Source organism: Podarcis pityusensis (assembly GCF_964106645.2).
Source record: "Podarcis pityusensis genome assembly, chromosome: 1".
Taxonomy (NCBI): domain Eukaryota; kingdom Metazoa; phylum Chordata; class Lepidosauria; order Squamata; family Lacertidae; genus Podarcis; species Podarcis pityusensis.
Window position 1 is genome coordinate 29,686,782 of NC_138028.1, and position 17,168 is coordinate 29,703,949.

General features: G+C 45.9%; 1 protein-coding gene across 2 annotated transcripts in view; it reads left to right on the forward strand.

Annotated features, from left to right (window-relative positions):
• Positions 1–17,168, forward strand: part of ISM2 (isthmin 2) — a 29,533-nt gene that overhangs the window by 1,988 nt on the left and 10,377 nt on the right. Inside the window, exons 2-3 of one of the 2 annotated variants that reach the window (XM_081003914.1) lie at positions 14,065–14,328; positions 16,256–16,622. In XM_081003914.1, the coding sequence (XP_080860040.1) occupies positions 14,065–14,328; positions 16,256–16,622 (631 nt within the window). The remainder of the gene's footprint in view (positions 1–14,064; positions 14,329–16,255; positions 16,623–17,168) is intronic. The other variant, XM_081003915.1, reaches the window with a different exon arrangement.

Below are 17,168 nucleotides of genomic sequence, written 5' to 3' on the forward strand. Positions count from 1 at the left end.
GTTGAGGTGGTTACTGTTTTTGCCATTCTGTTGCAAGCATCCTCTTGTTGCACCAAGGATGGCATCAGCAGGATTATGCCCAGGAAATAATAACTGCATCCAGCGCTGCGTTCGTAATGTTTTTCTGGAACATCAGAGCCAGCTGAATCAGGACACTGTTCCATCTTGTCCAGCATCCTTGTCTCACTCTGGTCAGCCAGATACTTATGGGAAGCCCCAAAGCATGACTTGAGTGCAACAGTGCTGTCTCCCCACTTCTGATTCCCAACCGTGGAGACAGAACATTATGGAGGTGGAAACTTCTCCCCCCCCCCCCTTTTGCAATTGCAGCTGAGTTGCACAGGTCATTTCACACATTACTCAGAGCAAACACAAATGCAGGATTGCCAAGGAGTGTGCACTCAAAAAAGGAGCTACAGCCATTCAAAGGCCCCTAATGAGTGTATCTGCCTGTTAGCACGTGTGTTTGCAATCACATGTCTCTTGACTTCATGGCATACATCTTTCGATGTACCGGTACTTAGCACTAAGAGCACTTTGTTTCAAGGGTTCCGCACAATCTTCGCCCCTCAGTGGTTGTTGTCCCAGTAACACCTGAGCCTTGTTTTATTACATCTGTAGCCTACTTTTCCTCCAAGGTGTTCAAGGTGTCATAATTGGTTCTCTGACCAACCGTTCTAGGTTGTGGGATTACCTGGGAGCTCCTCTTTGCTTGTGGGTTGCTGGGTTTGATAGGGACATTGCCATGGGAGATGAAGCCAGCAATCAGTATAGCTTGGCATTTTCTGTTCTGACAGCGAATGATAAAATTGCCTTTGGAAAGATCACATTGCATTTATACCCAGGGCAATTATATCCACATATGTGGATATAATTGTGTAATATTGGCTCTGAATGCGGTGGTTATAGCCATTGACATATACCTCTGCATATTGAATTTTTTGTTACGCCAATCATGCACATATTGCAACATCTTGTGGCAATTAATTCCATAGGTTCAGGGATTTTTTTTCTTTTTGACAGAGATCTTTTATGATTTGTTCTAATCATTTTATAGGCAGTCGGTGTCTGGATGTAGTTAGGATTGGTAGCTACATTTGTCATAGGAGTCTGTGTAAGAGAAAGAAAGCTACCTTGTATGTGCACACTAACGTATTTCATGAATAGTTTTCTTTATCTGTTAAATTTATACTCTGCTCTAGTAACAGGATGCTCTGTTTATTATTTTATTGCAAAGTATATATTATTCTTTTATACAATGGAATTGTCCTTATTCCCAATAGAATAGAGGAATGGGCTGTAGCTCTGCGGTAGAACATCTGCTTTTCTTGTAAGGATCCCAGATTCAGTCCTTGACATTTCCAGGCGAATGTACTCTGTCAGTGTCCACAGTATTGAGCTAGCTGGGCCAATGATCCGACTTGAAGTAAGGCAGTTTTGTATTTTTCCAAGTCAACTGTTTTTTTGTTTGGCTTTTTGCTCAGGCAGAGCAGGAATTGTAGAAGCAGTTGCAAAGCATGGAATGGCATTCAAGGGGTGGAAAGAAGAGAAATGTGAATTGTGTGTGCTTCACAATTGAAGAGTAAGCATTGAATCATAGAACGGTGGTGCCCTGAGGATCATGTAGTCTAACTCCCTGCAGTGCAGGAATATGCAGCTGTCCCATACAAGGACCAAACCTCCAACCTTGGTGTTCGCAGCACCAGGCTCTAACCAACAACTCAGGGCCATCTGAAAAGGAGCCCCTTCCATTAAGTCCAGGGTCTAAATTTACTGTGTTTCTCAACAGTTCACAATATATCAGTTCAATTTGCCAACAGAAGAGTAAGGTGACATTCAGGGCACTGGGGAGTCTGATGCTACATGGAGTCTGATGTTGTGGGGTTGTGAGTGTTCAACATTGGACCAAGGCCTCTTGAACATTGCATTGCCCATAGCTACTGGAAGTTAACACCGAACAGAATAACTTTGACAAAGGCATAAGACAAAGTAGATGTTTTACGAGGCTTCCCATCAGAGCCGCTCCTGGGACGCGTTCCTTTCAGCGTCATCCCTGCCCTGACTGTCCCTGTAAGGTTTATTTTCTCTTCAATTTTGTGGCCAGGGATGAAGGCAGGCGATTCCCTTCTCCGGAGCCCATCTGTCTCCTGCTGCTTATTCCTGACCTACGGGCGTCATTCTCTCCCTTCTTGACGTCTGTCCTTGTCTTGGCAGCAGATAATTGTCCTGTCACAGACAGTGGGTAAATGATGGCTCCAGGTGGGGGCAAGGGGGTGTGTGGTTTTGGGGGGGCAGCTGCTCTTGTGCCTTGGCTGAGTATGGAGGAGGCTGGCTTTGCCTCTGTGTGTGGAATGTCTGCCCCACCCAGGGGGGAGTCGCTGTTTCTCTAGATGTGCTTTTTTACCTTTTCAGTACTTCAGCAATTAAGTGCCCTGGCCCCCTGCTTTGTCCTTGGCTTGAGGTCGGGTTTGCAGGCACAAAACATGCACGGAAACAGCATCTGGCTGAAAAGGGCTTATTGTGCAAAGGAAGGTGCTTTATCCTTCGATAGCAAGCTTCTGTTTTGAGAAGTGCCAAATTATCTTAGTCAAAATGTGGGGGGGGGGGCTTTGTGGGGGGGCAAGAAAGGTCTGAGACAGCGGGGAGCCAGCTGAGAGGAGATGGGATTCATTGGGATGGAGATACTTCATCCAGTTTCTCTAGACAAATAAGTCTGTTGACTTTTCTATCAGGGGAATCAAAGAGTTTCCCTTGGAGGCACATGTTTGAAGAGCTGATATATTCTTAACCCTTCCACACACCCTAGACGGGCTGTTTTAGGTTGCAGTGTGGTGGAAGGAATGAATGAGAGGTCAAATGAAAACGAAAGAGCTGAAGCAACAACAAAAAGTACTTTGCAGATTTTCTCGCCACTCACCCACCTAAAGCCTCAGTAACTAGGAATCAAAGGATAAATTCCCAAGATAAATGTGGGAGCAGTTTTAGAGACCTCCATTGACTGGGGCTGTTGTGACATCACAGAAGTGCAATTCTGACAGCAGCTCAGCACGATGTTCTCAACAAACCTTAAAATGATCTGTTGACAGTCATGTTTCTTGGTTGGATGTTGCTTTCTTCTAATCGCCTCCTGCTTCTGGCAAAAAACCTGGTTGCTTTTGACTTTTTTATTTTCTGATTTATAATCATCATGGAGGGGAAGTGTGGGAGACCAATTGCACTTGTTGAACTTCTGTCTTGCATGTAGTTGTCAAAGCCCCAGAGACCGCAGCAGGAAAAGAGATGGCAACCTAATTTAAAGGGGGAGGGGGGAAACAACAGAGGTCAAAAGAGGAATCACTGTGGTGGAAATGTACTTCTGTACTTGTCTGTTCCAGTGTGAAAGGTGCAGAGACCACTCTTTATGACTGTGCCCTTTCCAGCTCCTCTTTGCTCATTCATTCACTCCTCCACGCATGTTCAATTTGGCACAGCAAACGTGGCTAAAAGGACCCTCGGCCCAGCCCATATTTTGCTAATTATCTCCAGCTGCTCTGCTGCCCTTATAGGCTGCTGGCCTAGGCAAGCATCCGTCTTGACCAACTGGTGGGGAGGAAGGGAGCAGGCGGGTTTTTGGGTGTTCTCAGGGCAACAGGCAGTGGCACATGGAGTGTCATAACCCAGAGGGCACCAGGTGCAGGCCTCTGTGTAACGTCTTTCCCAAGATAAGAGGCCGCACAGATGTCTTCAGCTCACATCTGCTTCTCGCTGCCTTCCCTCTCCTCCCCCTCCACCCCAGTTGACAGAGTTGCGGCTGCATTGCTTGGCCAAGCCAGCTGCTCCTTAAATCTATGCTCTGTCAAATGAGACAGCTTAGCGACTTTCTCTCCCTGGATGTATAGATGGGGGAATCCCCTGGAGGTTTCTGCAAGGAACTTGACACTCAGATATATGTCCTGCTTTTTCAACTCTGTTTGGAGCGCATAATTTGTGCTCCGCAGCTGTATTTCAATCCTGTTTGCATGACGCGCCCCTTCTGGTTTTCTGTCCAGCAACTGTGCGCAGGTGGTGTAACTTACATTCTTCAGTTACTGGGGTGCACATGTACAGGAAATTGAGAGCACTTGATCTGCAGTTTCTAACCTTTGCAGCCGTAAAGGGCTTTCCCAGCTGAAGTTGTTGCAACACAGGGAAGGCAAAGGCTGCTTGATGATGTCTGTGAAACCTTTTTAATGCACGTTTTTGGGAAGCAACAATTTCTGCCCCTAGTGAGCAAAGTAATGTTGGAAAATTCTAGAAATTTTGATGCTACAAGACCCAGGGGAGTGGAAGCAGGAAAGGATGTGGGATTTCTCCGGGGAGGGTGGGGGAGAGAGACACTGGAATCAGGGAGAGGGGAGGAGACTGACAATATCGTACCCTTCAACATGAAGCAGCCCAAATCCAGAACACCATCTTCCAGGTCCGAAATCCTGTGTGAGTCATGTAACTCATGTGAGATTGTGGACAATGGAAAATGCACTTTGGGGGGCATGACACACCAAAATGTGCATTGGGGGGCGCTGCACAAGATTGCTGACCCGAAAAACCCTTATTTGGGGCAGATGTGAAAAAACACTTTTTTGGGGAGCAAGATGTCAGCCTGAAATTGAGAAAGAGCGTCACACCCAAAATGGCCACTGTACTCTGGGGGGATGGGACAGGATGTCCTGTTTTTGGGGGGGCAGTTGACAGGTATGCAATATGTTTCTCAAATAATATCATATACACTTCAGCATTGAAATTCTACAGATCATCAAACACAACAAGTGTAATTGGAACTGCAGTTGGACAAAATCAGCAATCCAAAAAGAGCATGACATGTCAACAACTAAAAGGGTGGCTCTCAGGAATATATCTACTTTAACCCAAGCAGAGTTTGTTGTGGTAGAATGCAAGAAGAACATTTGTTTTTGTCTGAAAGTATTAAGTTACGATAGGGCTGTGGATTACCAAACATTTAAACGCTCAAGGACCCCTACTGCCTTTCCTTCTCATCTAATTAAATCATCAAAGACTTTTCAAGGCATCTGTAGTGGTGCATGCTCTGTTTCTGACTCATTCAATTTACTGTATTCAGTAAGTTTATATGAGATTTTATGAAAGTTGTTCACATTTCCAGGTCCTCTGGCTGCACATAGAGAATACATAAGCTTCTCAGCCAGTGCCATTCGCTATTCCCTCAGAAACCACCAACTGGTTGACAGTGCAGCCAGTGGCATAGCGTGGGGGAGCAGGGAGGCTGTGGCCACAGGCACAAAATTCTGAGGGGGCACAACCAGGTGCCCCCCCACAGGCGCTGGCTTCCACGGGGATCCCCACCCTGGTGAAGGTGACAAAGCGGCTCAGACCCACAGTCAGCAGGTGCAGAGGAAGGGAGGTCAGCAAGGGGCAACCACAGCATGATCTCATCTCCGCTGGCATTGGTGGGGATTCACCTGCCAAGGGCCACACCAGTTGGTGGGCAAGCAAGTGGTGTAGCGCAGCCCTGTTTGGCTCTGGGGGGACGCTCTGGTTGTGTCAGCAGCTTGCCTGCTCCGGGTGCCAGCAACACGTGGTACGCCACTGAGTGCAGCTGCCACCATCTAATTATTTCCACTCTCACAGCCACCAGTAGATAAATTATTAGCTCCTAAAAAAGCAGGAATTGCGACCTTCAAACAGATTAAGCAGTTGTTAGCAGTTCAGATATGATTTCCTCACCCTTAATTGCTGATATTTGCTCATGCACCTAATACTGGGCAAGTCCACCAGTGACAAAAATAGGCATCCAAGTGTTCCACATTTCTTCCAGCTCAATAGAATTCTCTCTTATTTGGGATGGCACTGAGCACATTGGCTTTTTACTCCAAACTAGCAAGTTTGTCAGCTGATATTTATTTGCTGAAGTCCTTCCTCCAAATTTCTTTAATACTGCTGGTGTCCGGGTCCCTTGTATGAATTAGCAGACTATGCAACCAGTTTGTTCAAACACCCTTCAGCTTTCCTATTATCTATTTATAAAAATGAATACTTCCTATTATCTGTCCCAAATTCTCCAACATTCCTCCCATCTTCCATGGGACTTGGTTATCTCCAATTAAAGGACTATAGGAAAGCCACAGAAGGATGTGCTGGGAATGGTGCTTCTCTTTACATGGAAGAAGGGCAGATTCTTCCCCTGAATCCCTGTGGATGGCAGTGCTGGACCTCAAAATTAGTACTTAGGATGTACTCTCTTAGCACCCTACTGATCAAAATGCCTAGGTAGACCTTGAAATGGAGAATCAAGGAAGCATCCAAAGGAGGAAATGTTGTAACAATGGGTACTTTAGTTATCCTCATAGATAAATGCATGTTCCAGTCACAACAAAGAGACAGCATTGGCAGATACCTAAATGACTCTGCCCTAGAACAGTTGGCTAGAGAACCAAATAGAGGAAACGTGACCTTCGACTTAGGTGACACCCAGGACTTGATACAGAGATGGAAGTGTTGTGGAACCTGGGTTAGCTGTTATACTGCCATTCCAACTATAGGTGGCAGTGTGACCAGCTGAGGCAGTGAATCATGCTGCTGCTCTTGCTTTTTCTTTTTTTTCCTTTTTTAAAGCACTTTATTGAATAGTCACCATACTTTTAGGTTGAATACTGTATACAGGTTCTTTGGAACGGTTCTATCAATAACGTATCAGTTCTTTGGAGAAAGCAACTGCCTTGTGGGGCTCTGTATCCCGAACCAGCTAACTCTCCTGCTTCTGTGTCCCACTAACCACACAGGGGAAGGAGTCTATCTTCATGCTTTCTCCTACACTCTGGTGCAGATAGCGTTGTTCATTTCACACTCCACAACCAGCTTTCCATCTTCTATTTTTCTTTTTATTGTGGTCTCTTTGCCATCCCATCTCTGCAACTGATTGAGCGACCCATTGTCTAATGTTACAATACTCCTTACTTTCCTGTCATCTGCTGTGGTCTCATCAAACTGTTCCCCCAGTTTGAAGGAAATCTTGGTGTTCTTTAAACTCCTCCCTGTTTTGATGGTTATAACATCTCCGTTGCAACTGATGATCACGTTGGGCTTGGCAACACCAGCCACCTTCTGCTCTTGCTTGCACGAAAGCTGTTCCCCAGTTAACTGACTGGGAACAAGGGAACACATTGCTACCAGATCAACATTCATGGTAGGCAGCTGCCAGTTTCAAGGAGGACAAGGCTATTGATGGCTAATAGCCACAATGGCTGTGCTCTGCATCCACTGTTGGAGGCCGAATGCCTCTGAATAACGGTTGCTGGAAACCACAGGAGGAGAGAGAGCTGTCGCCCTCACGTCCTGCTTTCAGGCTTCCTGTCGACATTTGGTTGGCCGCTGTGAGAACAGGATGCTGAACGAGATGAGCCCTTGGCTTGACCCAGCAGGACTCGTCTTAGGTTCTCATGGTTTTAACCCGGGTCTCTCCAGTCCTAGTCTACTTCAACATCCAGTCTCTTTGGATACTCAGGACTTCTTTTCATGAAGCAATTCAGATACCAGCGGACCAATCCAAAGTCTCTTTGGTAGGGAGTAAGTCTCATCAAACTCGGTGAGAGTTGACTTCCGAATACATACATTTAAAGAAGATTGGAAAATGTTTATTGAATATAGAGCGGGAAATTGTGTACACTTGAAAACGTACACAACAGTGGCAGCATTAAGATGAATTCAACAGTGTAAATAAGTTTTGGTGGATGTAATAATGGAATACTGAAAGGTTTAGTTTAGTATGCAGGGATTTATGTTATGCAAAATGAACCATGGAAAGAGAAGAAGGGAAGTCATTTATATTTTAAGGTTGTTTAAATGAATATTCTAAAACGTAAAACAGAAAATTTAATAAAAATTATAGAAAAAAGTGTTGACTTTCGAATAAGTAGGTGTAGCACTGTGCTGCACAAACAAACTTACTATTCCGTATTTTTCTATTACATTGTGAACCTCCTTGAGCATTTTTATTGGAAAGATAGGTTAGAAAAAGATTCTGATAAACAAATATCGGACTAAATGACCCTTGGGGTCCCTTCCAACTCTACAATTCTATGAAAATCCTGCTTTCTATGAAACCCCACTTTATTTATCAAAGAATCCGGCTTCAGCTTTCAAAACCTGGGGTTTCTTGTTGTGGGCCTTGAAGTTTGATGATGTAGAGAGGTTTGGGGGGGGTATTCTATTTGGTTAAGTAGCTCGAATAAATATTTGAATTTAGTCAATGTGCTTCTCAATTTCTGGCACACAAGGGACTCACTTCTTAGTGTCCTCTGTAGGTCTGGCTCCCCATGGGCCACGTTTAATCCTTCCCTTTTGCTGCTACTCTTCCAATAAGCTTCCAGTAGAGTTTTTCCACTGCGGTTTTAAGGCCACGCGCCCCATCTCCAAAGTAGTTAGTAGATCATGTCGCTGCTATATTTTAAGAAATAAAGCCATGTTTTAGTCTGTTCGGATGGTGTAGATCAGAAGATCTAGGGCAGAGAGCATGAACAGAGCTAGTGGAAGCAGCATTTCCGCTCCTAAGGAGGGTATGGAGCTGCCTCCTGGATCAAAACAATTAAAAGTAATATTGAGGCCTTTTGATGGCCAGTCACCGAAAGGTCTGTTCTCAGTGGTTGGTCAGAACTGTATTAATCCAGTTAAAGGCAAAAAGGGCACAGTGCCAACTTAGTGGTGACACACCAAGGACCTGCTTCTTATCTAGGGCTGGAGAGATTTTTGGTTTTATCAGGACTGATGGGAGCTTTAGTTCAGCAATGTCTGTCAAGCACCATGGTGACTGCCAGTGACTTAAATCAAATAGTAATAGTAATAATAGTAATTTTATTTATTCCCTGCTCATCTGACTGGGTTGCCCCAGTCACTCTGGGAAACTTCCACATAATCAAAGAACAACAAACGTCAAATATAAAAAACTTCCCAATACAGGCCTGCTTTCAGATGTCTTCGAAAGTTGTGTAGTTCTTTATCTCCTTGACATTTGATGGGACGGTGCTCCACAGGGCGGGTGCCACTATGGAGAAGGCCCTCTGCCTTGTTCCCTGTAACTTCACTTCTCGCAGTGAGGGGAATGTCAGAAGGCCCTCGGCGCTAGACCTCAGTGGGGGTGGAGAGGCTCCTTTAGGAGTCAGTCATGTAGAAATTGTCTATCAAGTTTTGAGGCAACCCTAATATGCTGGCAAGGGACGCTGGTGGTGCTGTGGGTTAAACCACAGAGCCTAGGACTTGCCAGTCAGAAGGTCGGCGGTTCGAATCCTCGCGGCGGGGTGAGCTCCCGTTGCTTGGTCCCTGCTCTTGCCAACCTAGCAGTTCGAAAGCACATCAAAGTGCAAGTAGATAAATAAGTACTGCTCCGGCGGGAAGGTAAACGGTGTTTCTGTGTGCTGCTCTGGTTCACCAGAAGTGGCTTCGTCATGCTGGCCACAGAACCGGAAGCTGTGCACCAGCTTCCTCGTCCAATAAAGCGAGATGAGCGCCGCAACCCCAGAGTCAGCCATGACTGGACCTAATGGTCAGGTGTCCCTTTACCTTTACCTAATATGCTGAGGTGAATATCGTGAATATCGTGAGGTGAATATGGAATCCCTCTGCAGAATGACCACTATTTCAGCCCTTTGTGACCATGACTTCAACCTGATCCATTATCATCAGATAACCCTTTCCTATGAGACAAATTCTTTCCGCCCCAGGATCATGTTCGTTCTCTTTTGTGATGCTCTTGTTCATCACAGGGAGTGGAATCAGAAGCTCTTGCACCAAAATGAACAGAATGAAACAATGCGACTCCTTCTTGTTGTTTTCACACCTGAGAATCCAGCATGTCCTGAGGACCCCTTTTCTGCCCTAGCATGCCACATATCGAAGGGCAAAGGTCTGCAGCAGGTCACTTCCTGTACTTGCAGAGCCTCCTTTCCATTTTAGAACCCTGAGTACGGAACCCATGGGAGGTATTTGGTAGTGGTGAACCCAGGAAGAGACAGCTGTCCCTTGCTCAACGAAAATTTAATGTACAGACTGAACGCCTAAGTAGAGCTTACGTACATAGTACTTGACAAAGATTTGGTGTGACTGGTCTCTATTCCAAGGCTGTAGAAATGTTCACACAAGGAAGGAATATGCATTATTTCAGTTGGTTTATATGCAGTCGGACCACCCTGATGTTGTGGGACTACAACTCCCTTCATCCCTAACGGGTGGGAGTTGGAAGTCCAGCAGCATCTGGAGTTCTAAAGGTTCACCATAACTTCAGCTGTGGCAAGGAGGTTATGCCAAAGATTTCACAAGAAAGGTGAAGGATTGCAGGAAGAGGCACAGAAGCATTTGGGCAGCGGGCAGTTGGCTTTCCAGGGAGCCAGAGTCCTTCAGAAGGCTGATGGGAGATGGATAAGGGAGCGTCACAAGAAGGGATGTGTTGCTTTCATGGAAAAAATAGTGCTGCTATGGTTCGTAAAGATGATGGTTCCTCTTACCAGGTATGAAGATATCCATGTGTTGACGAGTAAGAATTGTTTTTAGGTGACCAAGCAAGGGTTCTGTTTCCTAAGAGTGTTGTTTCTGCGTATTTTGTTTTTTCTAGGCTATTGGTGTGTCACAAACAATAGTTCAGTTGCATTAGGGACAATTTTTGAAAGCTATCAGCATGTAGGTCTTCTTTCAAGGCTGCATTCTTCTTTGGGGGTTTTATGCATCTTAATACTATTTTTCATACATCTTTGTTTTAGCGGCTTTACAGCTCTTTAGTTTAATTGAAGCCCATGGATGTAACATATCTCTCTCTCCCTCTCTCTCTCTCTCTCTCTCTCTCTCTCTCTCTGTCTCATATTCTCTTTGACCAGCAGGACTGACTCAACCATTAGGCAGGGTGAGGCAGCTACATCAGGTGGCAGATGCCGTAGATAGTAACAGCTGCTTGCCCACCCCTGTTCCTCCTGAATCCCTTAAGCTAACCTGCTCTGAGCTACCTGCTGCCTTCAGGTAGAGTGGAGGATGTTGTCCTACTGGCCATGTTGAAGTAAGGTTCAATTTGCCCAGCCCAGCTGGATTCTGTACATTGTGCAGGAGGGCGCACCATCTTGTCCATCGCCTCAGGCAGCAAAATGTTTTGGCCAGTTAACTTAGTCAAAAATGGAAGATCCCATTGGCAAATCTTGCAACTGTTCTCAACAGTTCTCAACTGTTCTTATTGCCCTGGGGGGAAAGATCCAAGAGACAAGGCCTGATCCCAGCAGTCTAGAATGATCACACTTTCCTCAGCCTTGTATATGAAAGGGGGGAGGCGGATGTAACTGCAGCCCTTTTGTCACTGCTTAGCCCCACTCCTAAATAAAACAGCAGAGAGACCAACAATCTCCCCGCTGCTTTCTCTTCCTTTCACTGTGGGAGGGGAAGACAGGCTTCGGTCCTTTGATGTGCAGGCCTTGTAAATCCATTGATGATGCCTTGTGTGTGCGCTCATGTGAGTCAGGACCAGCCCCAGTTCCCTTTGAAGTGCTCCAGCGACCAGGATGAAAGTGGGATGGAGGGGGAAGAGTCCTTCCCAAGCCATCAAGCCCTAATTGCAGGTAATAGTGCCCTTCCGTATCCCATATGGGGAGGCGAGCATCCCTGTTTCCCCTAATCTTGCAGTTACATTCTGGGCTCCTGCCGTGAAAGGAAGTAAGCACACAGGGAACAGGCTCAGAGAACTCGGCCAGCACGTTGGGAAATAGCTCCTGGCTGCAAGATGCACGAGGGAACAGTTGGAAGTTCCTTGGTGAAGAGTTTAAAGTACCTAGAGCACAGGAAGATCTTTCCTAGGGATTTTGCTAGGCTGTTGCCAGTTCATACGTTTATTATTATTTTTTCAAATGAGGTTAGAATGGGGGGGGGGGGAATTGCACCAGTGTGGCAATTTCATTCTTACGGAAGGATGCAGAATGCATGAAAAGGAACGGCAGTTGGTTTGTGCAAACGGTGTGGCGGAGGAATATATTAGGGCCTTGGTTTCTTCGCCACTCTGAAACTTACAGCCATGTCAGCTTGTTCCATTATAGTGGAGGTTGCAATGTTTGGTACTTTTTAGATCAGAGTGAAGGTGACATGATAGAAGTCAGCAAACTAGGCAAAACATAAGAAACAGGAAAGTACCTTAGGCTCAGAGCATGGAGTCAGTCTAGCTCTGTGCTGTTTACACTGGCTGGCAGCATCTCTCTAGGGTTCCAGTCTTTGCCAGTTCTGTCCAGATATGCTGAGTGCTGTTGAGCATGTGCACCAGGTATGGGAGCAGGGGTTGGGGGGAGTTAGCCCCTTTTTTGCCATACCATATTATGGATGTGGATACAACTCGCCGCCCCTCTGCTGCTGTTTCCTTGTTAGGAAAAGCCTACATGTAACTATAGCAAGGTATATAGCTTGTTGCAGGCTGTTTTTTGTCAAGGAAAATGGCACAAGGTAGGAAGTATTAATCCTGCCCCCGACTTACTCTTAAGGGACGCGTGTGGCGCTGTGGGTTAAACCACAGAGCCTAGGGCTTGCCGGTCGGCGGTTCAAATCCCCGCAATAGGGTGAGCTCCTGTTGCCCGGTACCTGCTCCTGCCAGCCTAGCAGTTTGAAAGCACAAAGTGCAAGTAGATAAATAGGTACCGCTCCAGTGGGAAGGTAAATGGCATTTCTGTGTGCTGCTCTGGTTCGCCAGAAGCGGCTTAGTCATGCTGGCCACATGACCCGGACGCTGTACGCCGGCTCCCTCGGCCAGTAAAGCGAGATGAGCACCGCAACCCTAGAGTTGTCCGCGACTGGAGCTAACAGTCAGGGGTCTCTTTACCTTTACTTACTCTTACCACCATGATCCTCAGGCCCCTTCAGTTGCTTATTGGCCTTGTTTTTCAAAGCTGGGAGATCCCATTGTGGATTGCTTAAAAAATATATCTAGGTTAACTTCAATGCAAGTGTTTCTGTATATTAAAAGAGGTTTATTAGTTGAAAGGCATGAATGCAATGCCAGAACCAATAATTGGCCAGTGTGGTGTAGTAGTTAAGAGCAGTGGACTCGTAATCTGGTGAACCGGGTTCGATTCCCCGCTCCTCCGCATGCAGCTGCTGGGTGACCTTGGGCTAGTCACACCTCTCTGAAGTCTCTCAGCCCCACTCACCTCACAGAGTGTTTGTTGTGGGGGAGGAAGGGAAAGGAGATTGTTAGCCGCTTTGAGACACCTTAGGGTAGTGATAAAGCGGGATATCAAATCCAAACTCTTATTATTATTATTTGCACATGTATGCAAATAGGTTTTAGAATCTCTCCCCTCCTGGTTTTGGATTCCGTGTGATGCTTCTGCCATGCAGAAAGGTAAAGATGCAAAGTGCGGCACGGCACCAGTGAAAAGCTGTCGTGGGGGCCGCATTTTGATGGATCTGTAGAAGAAGAAGGTAGTACCAGAAGCATGTTAGTGAGCAACCAAGGTTTCTGGGCCTGCAGCCTAGAAGTGGAGAACATGTAGCCCTCCAGATATGGTTGGATTACAACTCCCACCATCCCTGATCACTGTCCATGCTGGTTGGGGCTGAAGTCCAGCAGCATCTGAAAGACTGGAGGAGATTCCACACACCTGCTGTAACAGGGAAAGTTGGGAAGAACAGATTGAAAAATAGCTGAGCCAGCATGGGGGGGGCGGGGCCTCAGATCAAACTCATTCGCTTGTGTGTAGCAAGTAAACTGAGCTTAAAAGGGGTGGAAAGTTAGAAGAAAAAAAGCACAGGGATAATGTAGTCTGAGCCATGAAGGACTGATCAAAAACCAGATGAGATGCACCAGCATAATTATCTGTAGGTGTTCATAGTAAGCCCAAAGTATAGAAATGTGTATGCTTAAATATGGTGTGTTTGATATCTCAGACCAGTATTCTGGCCCATTCACAGCTCATTAATCCAGTGGGGCAAGTTGCTAACATGCCTAGTGCCCACTCTTATCTTGCCCCTGGTGTGAGAAAAAGAAAGCAGCTAGATCTCACTTTTCATGAGGCAACGGAGAGTGGTTCTGATGATGCTTCCCTCTCTGCCTCTTGTTGCCAGATCTCTACTTCGTCCGACACGGCTTCAATCAAAGAAGACGAAATGCCACAGTCTAACAAGGTCCGGAACCTGAGGCGAAATGGACGGGCCATGCCACACAGACAGAAACGCCGTTGGCCACTGCAACATGCTGCAAGGAACCAGTTGGCATCGCTCCAGCCAGGTGGCGCAACCCAGGAGGAGAGCACGCCCTTTGTGCTGGACTTGAAGAACCTGCCAGGCTTAGCCAACGTGGACCTGAGTGCCCAGAATCCAAATATACAGGTAGGCCAATGGGCTTAGGGCTGTATTGATTAGGCTCGGAACAAACAAACAAACAAACAAACAAACAAACAAAAAGTGGCACCATCTGTAGTTCACTTAGAACCGACCCATGCTTTGGGGTAGTTGGTCTTGACTTGGACTCCTGGAGCATGGACAGAAGAGGGAGGGAGGGAGATTCCATAGTTGCAGAACAGCTGCCAAGAATGCCTTTCTGCCTGCCCATGTCTCAGGGGTTTGATGCAAAAAAGACTATAATCCAAAGAGGTGCCTTCAGATATGAGGATTATTGCGTTAGTTTTCCTAGCTATAATGCTCGCACTTTTGTCCCAGTTTCTAATGCTTCTTTTGTACTGCATTACCTGTTGCATTATGGAACGGTTGCCTTTCGATCGATATACTGCCATGTCACACTAAATTTCATTCACACCAGTGGGCGTGGTTTGGCAGAGCAACAAACACCATTGGTTTAACACAAAGAAAAACGGCTTGTACTTGTTCTTGAAAGGCAGGGCTTGTGCATAGAGAGCCCCAATAGCAGAGTTTAAATCTCATTGTAAGACAGATTTAACTGAAGCATAGGAATAGGTTTTTTATCTTCTTTTTAATCAATCAATTAATATAATAACAACAACTATTATTTTATTGTTATTTTATTTACACCCTGCCCATCTGGCTGGATTTACCCAGCCACTCGGGCGGCTTACAGCATATCTAAAAACACAATAAAAACATCAAGTGTTTAAAACCTCCCAATACAGGACTGCCTTCAGATGTCTTCTAAAAGTTGCGTAATTCTTTATCTTACTGATATCTGAAAGGAGGGCATTCCACAAGGAGGGTGGCACTACTGAGAAGGCCCTCTGCCTGGTTCCCTGTAACTTCGCTTCTCGCAGTGAGGGAACCAGCTGAAGAACCTCGGATGAGGACCTCAATGTCCGGGCTGAGCGATGCAGGTGGAGACACTCCTTTGGGCATTCCAGCTCCTTAAGGCAGCTGACCCTCCCCCCCCCCCTTTTTCAATAAAACAGACTGCAAGGTAAGTTTAAAAATGATTTACTTACAGCTACTAGGTCTCAAGACTTGCATTTTCCTTAGTAAAAACAATAAAATGCAGGTAAATATTCTTAGTTGAGAAATATACAGCAAGAGCAGCCTCAGATACATATATGTGACAGAGTAAAGTTGAGCCATACCCGTGCAGCATGGCAGAGAGAAAAAGGAACAGGAAGCAGGCCTTACTTCCTCTCTCCTTGGAGAAGAGGGGATGTGACATCGTAGAGCCTACTCTAGTAATTTAGGACTCCGTGGTCCTTAACCCTTTCACACACTAAGTAGCACTGTTGGTATGACTGCAAATTTCCTACATAATCTCCACGAGCACAATATGCTTATTTGTCTTGTTCAGTACTTTGCAAAGTCGCTAAGATCCTATTGTAAAATGGTAACTTCATCTTGCGCTGCAGGCCTAAGCACACTTACTTTTGATGTGGCTCTACAGAGCTTACGTGTGACTTACTTCTGAGTAAGCATGCATATACTCTTGCATATAGTGGTAGAACTACTTCTACTTTGCCCTCCCCTGCCCTGTTAAACGGTCACAGACACTTGCACCATGCAGTGTGTGACTTTTGAAAACAGCTTTCTTTAGTATCCTTAGTGGTTTATTATATGCACTTACCGGTAAGTAGAAAAGCAGTTTTGCAAGCAGGGTTTGGGACATGACCTAACTGGATTGATAATGGGGCTCCATGGAGAATTATTGGACATTGCGTGAGTGTCTTGGTCAGCACTAAACTGAGAGAGAAGTGGTAAAAGCTTGAATGGGCAAATATATGAATGTAGGATGTACTATTGCTCTTAAAAGAACCCCACAGTGCTTTAGTGGTGGTGCCCCATAAACCCTCTTACCCAGTGCCATTACTTGCAGGTGACCATTGAGGTCGTGGATGATCCTCAGGCTGAGATGGAGATGGACCTGCTGAAGGAAACTAGCAATGACTGGTCTCTGACCTCCTCTGAGTGGCTGTCCCACAAAGACCTCTTCTGGCCACTTTTCTGGGAGTACACGGACCCCATGGAGGAAGGGGAGGAAGGGGAAAATTTGGACATAAGGAGCAGGGGGGAAGAAGACGACGATGACGAAGAGGAGGAGGATGACTACACTTCAGACTATGATGAGGAAGAAACGGTGCTGAGTGGAGTGGGAGGTGACTGGGACCAGCGGTGGCCCCATCAGAAAAACTGGATCTTCAAAGAGAAGTATAATTACGGTGCGGCTCCCTTTCCTGCCCTTGGTAGGTCTACAGAGCTGCGCTAACTCATTGACTGTTAAGGGGCAGGAGAGCATTTTCAGGAGAGAGCAAGAGGGTCTTTTCAGTTCATTATCTCCTCTGTTCCTCTCCAGTTAAGATGAGTGGTCCAGCTGATTTGTTATGGGGAAATCTGGGATGTATCCAACTGAAATGCCTGCATTATTCCAGCAATCCCAATAAGCATCCTTCCATATTTGTGCTTTCTCTTCTGTACATATGCTTGAGAATTCCTAATTTAAATCCATTTGTGAAGTTGGTGGGCAAGGTCTGCTTTATGTGATACAAACTCATTATGCAGACTGGGGGGGGGGGGAGGAAGATTTGCATGTCCCCTTTTTCCATTGTAGATACATCAATGTGACAATTGTGTATATTGGAAAAACACTTTTGCTCTGCCCTCCATATTGCATAATGTGCGTGCATTTTGCAACATGAAATGGAAAATATAACCTATGAAGTGACTGCAAATCAGGCCCAAAAGATCTTGAACCATTAGGTAGGGTAACCCTTGAAATTTTAGGCACTGTA